Below are 11,236 nucleotides of genomic sequence, written 5' to 3' on the forward strand. Positions count from 1 at the left end.
CCATTGATAAAGGATGATTAAAATTTCTTGAACCACCAAGGGATGACCAGTCTATTCTGATTGGTTCTAATGGAAAAAGGTTTTTGAATCGGCTGCTTCAAGACGATTCCTTTAAAGATGAGAAGGTAAAAACTACAAGTGATGGGATCAAGCTTTCAAGTAAAAAAGTTGTTCAAGAGTACAATGAAAATACTCAAGGCATGAGTTCTATCGAAGATACAATGAAGACGCCAAGGACTGGGAGCAACAAGAAAATCCAAAGATCGATGCAAGTCAAGACAAAGGAGATAAAGGCCGCAATAAGCACAAGTGCAAGAAATCCAAGGTCACTTTTGCACAATTATTAGATAAATATAAAAAGAAGAGTGAAGAGAAAAGTGCTTATCGGCCAACTAATGGAAAAGCATCAAGATCACCCCCTAGGCGCAAACCCGAGGATTGGTATTGGCAAAATTAGAATTCTAATGCGGTATATTCATATCCATATTTTGTGCCGCCAATGCCAATGCCATGGATACCTTCCTATGATCATGTAAATCCATATCCATCGTGGGACAAGTATGATATACAAGGGCATATTCTTCATCTTATTTTAGACCATCTCACAAATATTATGCAGCTCCAAAAAGATCAACATTTGAACAATCACATGTCAAAGAACGTTTCAATCATAAGGAATCGGTCCGGAGCTCAAGGAACAAGAAAGAGGTGGTCAAACAAATTTATCGTGTTAAAAAAGATGGTCGTAAGAGTGCTACTTCAGATTTGATCTCAAATGAGAAGGAGCCAATTAAAGTATTGACATTGGCTACTAATGGCGATGAGGCAAGTCAATCAGGTACCAATTCCGAAGAGAAGAAGTTGAGAGTGCACAAGGTAGAACAAGAATTGCCATTGCTTCAAACAAAATCGCAACCGGGGTGCCCACTCGGCTTATCTTATTGGCAAAAAAAGAAATTACAAAAACTTAGTGCACAAGAACTTAAAGAAAGAAACATGGCATGGGTTCCCAAAGTAAGTACTCAAAAGAAGAATGGTGTGCAAGCTTTCATCGCAAGAAGTGTGACAAAGGTAAAGAAGGAAAAGAGTGAAAATTATGAACGACTAAGCCGAAGATTTCAGCGTCCTCGGTGCACACATTATCCACATTCTCCAACTATGCTATTTATGCCGATGGCATGGAATTCATCCTCAGGTATGACTGGTTACCCTCCATGGACTTATTTTAATCCATGGTCGCAATATAACTTCTTACATCATGCAAGGGTTTTACCACATCATCATTGATTTGATTAGCTGCATTTTGTTGCTGATCCATATGGCCGATATAAAATTATCGCCCTAAGCATAAACATGGCCGATATAGAAATTATCGCTCTAAGCACATAAAATGGCCGATGGAGTGTTGACATCATCCTTAGCAAAAGCATCGTGCAAGTTATTTTTCGGCACACAAGTTTGCCGAAAAACAGGGGGCATGTGTTGACACCAGATTTTAGCACGGCCAAGAACTTCATTAAGATGGCCTCAAATAATGGAGAAGTGCTCAAAGTGAGAAAGTTCCGTATCGTCAAAAGGAAAACTTTGATATTTGGGCCATAGTCATTCGGTCTCATCTCTAAGGCCGAAGTTGTGTTCGAAGTACTATTTTGTATTCAGAACACTATTCGGCTGATTACGCCCCCAAGATGGCCTCATATGGGAAAAGTTTCTACACGGATTGTCTTCGTCTCGTCGAAACGATCAATTTCGATATAAAGATCGTCTCAATTCGAGGTCATATGCAAAAGTTAGAGCCCGCACAGCGCGACCCTCCAGTGAGCAAAAATATGACGCCCGGAACCAGACACATATGTGGGTATGTCTGATGTGGTGCGTGAATAATTAGTTGTCTTGCACGAGCTATTTGACCCTCGAGATGACCTCTGATGAAAAAATGTTCAACATGAAAGTTGTTCGTCTCGTCGAAACGGTCAAGATTTCTTTTGGGATCGTTTCCATCCGAGGTCGGTTATCACCTCAAAAAAGACCCACAGTATGCAGCTAGTTTTAGACCAAACAGTTTTGGAAAATTCGGACAAAATCAATTCGAATTTGACTAGGGTTTTGGACGTGAATCCAAGCCTTTTCCTTGCACGGAAAGTCCAGCCCCCTTTTATATACCTAAGGGGTGACGGCCGATTGAACAACACACAATCGAACAATCAATCTATCATCTTTTACCTTTACCTTTGTCTCTCTCCCTTGTTCTTCTTCTTCCTCGTTCTTCGTTCGTTCTTCTTCATTGCAGGGCAACGAACCTCGAGGCCTTAGGGGCGGTCAGGTCGACCTAGGGCAGCCCATAGCCGTCGCGTGCCCTGACGGGGTCTCTCCCGGGCACGTGAGGTTTCGGGTCCTGAAAAGCACCCACCGGATTGCTTGCGTACCGTGTTTCTGGACGGGTCTCCTTCGACGTGAGCTGCGGTGCATCATCCTCGATGTTGGAGGTACACGGTGACGTGTTCGTGTGCGAACAATTTTTTCCCCTCTCTTAAGTATTGCCAGATAAGGAGAATGACTCGGGTCAATCGATCCTCGGAAAGTTAAGCCCATAGCTTAAAATAGTAACAAATGGTGGGGTGTCCGGCCTGCCCCATGACAGCGGGCAGGCCGGTCTCGTGGGTGGCCGCCGTGGCTGGAGCGGCCGACGGCGGTGCGTGGAAGTCGCCTACGCTATCGCGAGAGCAGGATGGGTACCCAATGGCGCTTTCTAACCTCCTATGTTACATTATATCACTCATCATGGTCCTGTCAACATGACCCACCGTTCTTGTACAAGTTTGTGGGTGTGCGTAGAGCTGTAGACAGTTTGGCACAACCCAGCGTTGGTCCTTCGTCATGCTCGGTTATCAAAGGAACATACATTGGCTGCCACTGTACTGTATCAACATTAGATCGTCGGCATCTGATTTTTTCGAAAAAGGAGACTTCCCGGCCTCTGCATCAAAAAGATGCATACGGCCAACATGAATAAATAAGCAAATAGGTTCAACAAATGTCTTACAGTTTGAACGAAAGAAAAAAAACTCACAGAGAGCAAGACAAAGTAGACATAAAGCCACAACCAGCTGGTAAAAAAAATATAGGAAAACTAATTGTCTATTATATTACATGACCGTTATCTAAACCGGTTGAAAATAGGCCGAGCTACCATCTCTCACCTTTCCTATGTTAGGTTCTTTGATTTATAAGATTGAATCTTGTATTAGTTTTTTTCCCTCTCTCTCAAGTATTGCCAGACGAGGAGCATGACTCGGGTCAATCGATCCTCGGAAAGTTAAGCCTATAGCTTAAAATAGTAACAAACAGTGAGAGGCGGGACTGTGATGACCGATGGGTGAACATCAGTCGGGGCAGTGCGCCGAGCTGCGTGAGAAGAACAATAAGGATGGCCAACAATCCATGAACTTGTCGGATCTGGTGTTCCTTGAAGACGAAAATGAAACCCCACAAGCCCTTCATTGACGCTAGTCACGCTGTTGGTGAGATGAAGAAACAATCGGCTGCTACCAACACCGTACAGATGATGCCACCAAGAACACATCATCAATGCCCGAGCTCACCACCAGTGAAGAACCACCGGGTTGAGAGAGCCAAAGGCAATTATTAGGAGCGGGGTTTGCGCAACCGTGGAAGCGACAAGCAAGCCCTGACCCCTAGAACTAGCCCAAGGGGCACCCCCCATCTACTCGTTAATCGAAGTTTTAATTTAAATACTGCAATCCAATTAAGTTTGTAAATAAAATAGTTTAAACTTGAATTTAACTCGCACGTGCTTGATGCCAAATTTGTTGATGCGTATAAACAAACTCATCAAACGTGGACGGATTATGATGTGGAAGTTGGATAAGATCATCCATGTTCTCAAATTCAAGACCACTGGCAATATCTTCCCCTCATCCTTCACGACTATGTTGTGCATGATCAAACGACATGTCATCACCTCTCAAAAGGGTCTCCGGATCGCATTGTTTATGAGGTTTACGAACAACTGCAAAATGGGTTTGAAGCACTCCAAATGCCCTCTCCACACATTCTTTCTAGCTCCTTGGTTTTGTGCAAAGTGAACTATTTTCTGACCAATTAACTCAGAGATGGTATTGACGAAGATAGCCCATGAAGGATAGATATCGTCAACCATATAGTAGCCCATGTTTTACCGATGTCCATTGACAGTATAGTTCCGAGGAGGAGCTTGCCCTTCAGTCAACCTAGAAAACAATGGAGACCACTGCAGCACATTGATGTCATTATGATATCTGGACATTGCCAAAAAAAAGTGTGTCAAATCCATAGGTCCTGTGATGCAACTACTTCAAGAATGTTGGTGGCTTCTTAACATGACCCTGATAGTGCCTTTGTAGAGTTTTTAGGCAGTTCTTCCATCTAAAGTGCATGCAATTAAGAGATCCGACTAAACTTGGCCATCATCTTGCTTCGGACATTGCCAAGAGACCAACGGATGTCTGGGAACATATGCAATTAAGTAGTCGTCCATCGTCATCTGCCCCTGCCATGTTCCAATTCAACACTCTATGACCTTGATCGATCCATTCAAATTGAGAACATGTTCTTCCGCACACTCTACGCCTGCAAGGACCGACTACATCATCGTCGTTCTGTCCACATAATCCTCCTCGCCGGGCGAGTTGTCGGACGACTCAACGAGTGCTTGTATATCTATCCCATGTCCGAATCCATTGTTTCAAAGAAATGGCAAAAAAAAATTAGCATGAACATTTCACCAAACACTTGCCGGGCGTGGTGAGCCCCGTAGGATTATGTGGTTGTAAACATTATCATGTGCACTTGAATGAAACAAAATAGCAGGCTAATAGTTTTAAACAAATGTGCAAGTTACATATTTTGAAAGTAGACTAAATTCTGAGCAAAAATTCATGTATAACTTAATTTCATATGATGCATGGTTGATTTTACATGAGTTTTGCAAAAAGCTAAGTTACAATGAACACTACTATAATTTAACATGCTCAAAACAGAAAACAAATAGCACACCCAAAATTTCATATGGTGGATGGTACCAACACAACCAATTGACGAGACGTGTGGATTGGCGGAGTAGGACAAGCGGCATGGTGACCACGTGTAGCGGTGGAGATCACATAGGTTCGAGAAGGGCTTGACGGGTGGCCATGGTGGTAGATCTGCAACGTCGACAGGGGTGGAAGCGGATGCAGAGAAAGAGGAAAGGGATAAAGACACGGGGTACGGGAAGGTTTTTGGTGGACCGAGCAGGGGTGGATCCAACATTGGTCAAGGGTGTACAGATGTACACCCAAAATTTTCTGCCAAAAAAACCGTATATATAGTTATATGAAAAGAAAATCATGGCGCTTCCTAATCGGTGTGTAGGGTGCAGCCGAGCACCCACGCGCGTACCCCTCCTCGCGTGCCGGGTGTCATATGGGCCGGCTCAATTTACGTTTTTTTTTCTTTCAGTTTTTCCTTCTTTTTCTTTTCTCTTTTCTTCTTCTTTACTTTTTCACTTATTGTTTGCGAATTTCTTTTCAAATCCAGGAACATTTTTTTGTTCATTGAATTAAAAAAATGTTCATCAATGTAAACAATGCTCACCAATTCAAAAAATGTTTATCGAATTCATTTTTCATTCATCGGGATTTAGAAAATGTTCATCAAACTTCAAATTTTGTGCAGCAAACTAAAAAAATTGTTCATCAAATTCTAATATTTTTCATCATTTTGAAAAAATGTTCATAAAATATGATTTTTTTAATCCATTTTTCATAAAAAAAGTTCTTGAATACAAATTTTGTTCATCAAATTCATAAAATGTTCATCGAAATCACATTTTGTTCATCAAATTCAAAAAATGTTCATAGAATTCAAATTTTGTTCATCAAATACTATTTTTTCATCATTATTAAAAAAAATTCATCAAAATCGAAAACTTGTTCATTCATTTGAAATCTCTGACATCTTTTGAATTCAAGAACTTTTTTCGAATTCAATGAACATTTTTTTGAATCCGTGTATGTTTTTGATAGTCAGAATCGTTTTTAAAATCTTGAAAAATAATAGGAGGGAACCTCGCGCATGGCCGATCCCTGGCGTGCACCGCGCCAAATAGGGGCCCCCATAGCGTACAGAGACTAGGCAGCATCCAATGCAGCAGCAGCAACCCGCAGCCCTCTTGTGACCGACAAGCCATTAGCCCATCAGCAGCAGCCTGCTAGGCAGCAGTCCAGCAGCAACCGGCCCGTTCCGCCCAGTCCCACACGTACGAGACACTACTCATAGGCCTGACTACTCAGCTCGGTCTTGCCTCAAAATAAAAAACTTCTGTTTGGATTTAGAGAAATATATAGCTTTTGACCTGTACATGTGTAACTTCTGTTTGGATATGGAGAAATATAGCTTTGACCTGTACATGTGTAAGTTTGGTTTGGATTTAGAGAGATCTGTACATGTCATTGCCCTGATCTGATTGATTTCATTCGTCGACCTTTGAACTGAATGAGGCCATTATTATTGAATTGTTGGTGTTGAATATGTGTACATGTACATAGGTCTAGATTTCATATGCAGTATCTGTAGTATCTGCCTTTCTCTGTATGTACGTGTATCTTAGAAGACAAGATACCAGCCGCATCCCATGTATATGTGTGTATGTGTGTGTGTGTCTAGTGTACGATCAATCAATTATCGATGCACCAAATCATTCTCTACATGGTATCTATCGCAAGTCGATTCTTCCACTTCCGCAAACTCTAGTTGCCGCCCCACGCCGCCGCCAGCCCTCTCCACGCGCGCCTACCCGCGCGTCCTCTCCTCCCCGCCACGCCGCGCCGCGCCTCTCCCACCACCGTGCCGCCCTACCACAGCCGCACCGCCCCCTTCCCCAACCCATCGCCGCCATGTCGTCCAACGCCTCCACCTACTCCAACCCGTTCGCTGTCGACCCTGCTGAAATCCGCGACATCAACGTCCACGCACGCGTCCCCTCATCCTCGACGCCACCACCTTCACGTACTTCGCGTGGAAGACGTACTTCTCGCTGCTCTTCCGCAAGAACAACCTCGTGGATCATGTGGACGGCACTGTTGACTCCCGCGCCATGGTGGACGACCCCGAGTGGACCGTGATCGACGCCATGATCATCCGGTGGTTCTTCACCACAAACTCCAAGGACCTGTTCCACACGGTCGTGAGCGTCGGCGACGACGCCCGCGCCCTATGGGTTAAGATGAACGGCCTCTTCACCGACAACAAGCTTCAGCGCCGCGTTTTTTTGCAGCAGGAATTTTTTGACTGTCACCAAGATGAACAGTCCATTGATGACTACTGCCGTCGCCTGAAGACGTTGGCGGATGAGCTACGCGACATTGGCGCCAAGGTTGATGACGACCTCCTCCTCAGCACGCTCACCACCGGCCTCAACGAGGACTTCGGCAACGCCGCCTCCAACATCACCTTGATGCCGGAGCCCTACTTCCCAAAGTTCGTGGCATACTTGCGGTTGGAGGAGCGCCGGATGAAGGGGGTCAAGAAGCGTGTGCAGCATCACGCCCTCGCCGCCGGCACCTCCCATGGCGCCCCACCACCGGCGGCCCCACCCGCGCCACGCTAGCAGCCGCCGCCCCCCTTCCCACACCTCCGGGGTACTTCCCCCTGCCTCCCGCCCCTCCCGCTGCCCCCAGCAGCCCGGCGGTGGGGGTCGCGGCAACCGCCGCGGGGGCGGCCGCAAGCAGCAATAAGCGCCGGGGGCCCCCCTCGTCAGCAGTAGCAGGCCACCCCTCCATGGACGTATGACACCAACTCGTGGATCGGCGTTGTCCACGCGTACTCGATGCCGGTCCCTCGGGCTCCTGCTCCAGGCATCCTTGGGCCTCGTCCGGCGAGCCACCAGGCCCTCTTCGCCGCGCAGAACGCCGCTCCCTACAGCGGCTGCGGTGCTGCGCCCCCACCCGCCTACGGGGCTGCGCCCGCCTACGGCGCTGCCACCGCGCCGGCCTTCGGCGCCGCCCCCGCGCTGGCCTACGAAGGGTTTTACCCTCCTCAGGTGCCGCCGCCACGGGACCCGTACCTTCTCCCTGCTCTTCACTCTGCTCCATAACCGAGTTCCTATGGTGGCGACGGTGACTGGTACATGGACTCGGGCGCCACCACTCATATGACTGCTCATTCTGGTAACCTCACATCTGCCACTTCTGTTCATACTCCCACTCGCATCACCGTTGGTAACGGTTCCTCCTTACCCATTACACATGTCGGTCATATGTCATTTTCCTCTACTTCTACTCCCGTTAATATGTCTAATGTTCTTGTGTCTCCTGACTTAGTCACTAATCTAGTGTCTATTCGTCGCCTTGCTCGTGAGAATCCTATCACTGTTGAATTTGATGATATCGGCTTTTCTGTGAAGGATGCCCGTACACGGATGGTACTCCACCGATGTGGCAGCCTGGACGAGCTTTACCCGGTGCATCCCTCCGGCGTCACCACCACCCATCGTCCCGCCGCCTTCGCTGCTAGTGTCGATCTTTGGCACGCCCGCCTCGGTCATCCCAACTCAACCGTTATGCGTCAGATTCTTCAAAGTTTTTCTTTCTCATGTAATAAGGTTGACGAACACACTTGTAAGGCTTGCCGTCTTGGCAAGCATGTTCATCTTTCCTTTAGCGAGTCTACAAACATTTCCACCTTTCCGTTTCAGTTATTGCATAGTGATGTTTGGACGTCCCCGGTTGCGAGCAACACGGGCTACTTATAATATTTGGTGATATTGGATGACTTTTCTCATTATGTGTGGACATTCCCTCTTCACCGCAAGTCCGATGCTCTTGCCACACTCACAGCCTTTTATTCGTATGTCACCACACAGTTCGGCCGTCCTATTCTCGCCTTGCAAACTGACAACGGCAAGTAGTTTGACAATGTCGCCGTCCGCAACCTTCTTGCGTCCCACGTCATCGTCTTTCGTCTCACTTGTCCCTACACGTCAGAGCAGAATGGTCGCATCGAGCGCGTCATTCACACTCTTAATGACTGTGTCCGCACGTTGCTCTTCCACTCCTACGTGCCTCCTCGGTTCTGGCCGGATGCGCTCGCGACCGCCAGCCTCCTTATTAACATTCGCCCGTGTCGTTAATGCTGGAACTACACTCCTCACTAGCTCCTCTTTGGCGCGGTTCCATCTTATGATGGTCTTCGCATCTTCGGGTGTCTCTGTTATCCTAACACCGCGTCCACTGCTCCTCACAAACTCGCTCCTCGGTCGCTTCCTTGCATCTTGCTTGGTTATCCTCCCAACACCAAAGGTTACCGGTGCTATGATCCAGTGTCTCACCGCGTTTTCACTTCGCGGCATGTGTACTTTGATGAGTTGGTGTTCCCGTTTCAGTAGGTACCGTCACCCTCGGCGTCTCCCGCGACGCGGTTCGCCCCTGCCTCCACCTCCGGCGAACCGCCCAGCCGCACACTGGGCTCGGCCCTGCCCACGCTCCCCGTGTCGGCGGCCCCTGCCGCGGCCCCCGTCGCGGCCCCCTTCGCCGCGGCCCCCTGTCGCCGCGCCCCTACCTATATATATGTGCTTAGTGTACGATCAGTCAATTATCGATGCACCAAATCATTCTCTACAGTTGGCAATAGAGCACTCAAAAAACAAGACGAACGCCATTGATTTGAAAACTTTATATTGCCACGAACCAATTGGCTTCACAATTAGGGTGATTTTTTAACACCCAATGTTCAATTCCCGGATCTGCCCCTGGGGCCGGGGCTGCCATAGTCCTACTTGGCGGCGGTCCGGACTCCCGCAAATCCCCCTAGTTTGCCACACTTGTAGGCTAACACTTACGGATTAAATCTTACAAACGGCTAGAATGAGATTGCTCCAATATACATAACTCTTGAGTCCCAAATCTTGTTGTTGCCATTGAATATGATCTTGATGTACGAGAACCTCTAGTGCCATATATAGAAGAACTTGTTGTATTTCACATTTGTTTATACTGAAAGGAGATTTGGTGGCTTTGACCCATGGTTTCCCCCCAACTTGGGAGTTTTCCATGTAAAAACACCGGTGTTCATCTACTGTATTTACGTGGAAACTGTGGCAGTGTTGTGCTGAGTAAAAATATGTGGACACATTAGTGTTGTGTTGTGCTGAGTAAAAATATGTGGACACATTAGTGTTGATTTTCTATTGTTGTTTTGTGTTTTTTTAAGAAAAGAAGGATGACCCCCGGCCTCTGCATCTGGGCGATGCATACGGCCACTTTATTAAATATTCTCACAAGACCTTACAAAGTAATACCACAGTAAGACTAAAGCCGTCATCTAAGCAACAAACTGTCGCTACATCTATCCAGTTGATGAAGGGGCGCAGATAGCCTGTGCCTAATACCAAACAAATATCGCAACCAAACCTAACATCTAAGACCTGAGGACCCATCGAGGACGCCTGTCGGGCATGGGCCTCGCCGGTCCAGCGTGCTCTCAGAGGCCGCCGCCGCCGCCAACTGCCACCGCTCCATCTTTAGAACTGTACTGATGCATCAACCTTGCTCGGTCTAGCTATCGTCGATGCCACCACGGCGCACAAAGGCACCTCCTCCCTGCGCGCAAACAGCTGTGCACGTCGCGGTCGCCACTGATACACCTCAACACCATGTTGCCAAGTACCACCAGCCGACACAACTTGAAGTCTTTGGAAGATCTGTCGTGCGTACCACTTGCCGACCAGGCATTACAAAGCGTAGCACCTGTCGGTCAGGCATGACTTAACATCTCCACCGAAGCTCCGTGCAAGACGAATCCGCTCCACCTCCTGCCTCTGACTTCCAGCGCTGCTCCACAAACGATGCTCCCAAGAGAGAAACGACACCGCAGTGCCGCCATCGTCCGATCTGGAACACCAGATCCTAGGGTTTCCCCTAGAGCAGCACGAGTGGGTCAATAGTAGTTACACGACGATGCCTCCATCAAGGTAACGGCGTAGAACGCCGCCATCGTCTGCCAACGGCTCGGTTTTCACCGGCAACCATGTCTCTCCAACTCGCAGCCGGGACTAGATGTTGGATCACGAGATCCGATCACCAAGCCTCTGGCCGGCCATCTCTGACAAAGAAGATGACCACCACCATTGGCCAGAGAGATGACGCGAGATGAAGTAGGACGCTGCCAGCGTGCGTCCTGGCCAGCACCACCGGCGCTC

General features: G+C 47.7%; 1 protein-coding gene across 1 annotated transcript; it reads left to right on the forward strand.

The window, feature by feature from the left end:
• Positions 1-6,935: 6,935 nt before the first annotated feature.
• On the forward strand, positions 6,936-7,648 carry LOC147973975 (uncharacterized). The gene is made up of 2 exons (XM_087524860.1): positions 6,936-7,004; positions 7,064-7,648. Exons 1-2 carry the CDS (start codon positions 6,936-6,938, stop codon positions 7,646-7,648), a joined length of 654 nt encoding a protein of 217 aa, XP_087380986.1.
• The last annotated feature ends 3,588 nt before the right edge of the window (positions 7,649-11,236 follow it).

Source organism: Triticum urartu, chromosome 5A (genome assembly GCF_056163025.1).
Source record: "Triticum urartu cultivar PI428250 chromosome 5A, HENAU_Tu73, whole genome shotgun sequence".
NCBI classification, from domain to species: Eukaryota; Viridiplantae; Streptophyta; class Magnoliopsida; order Poales; family Poaceae; genus Triticum; species Triticum urartu.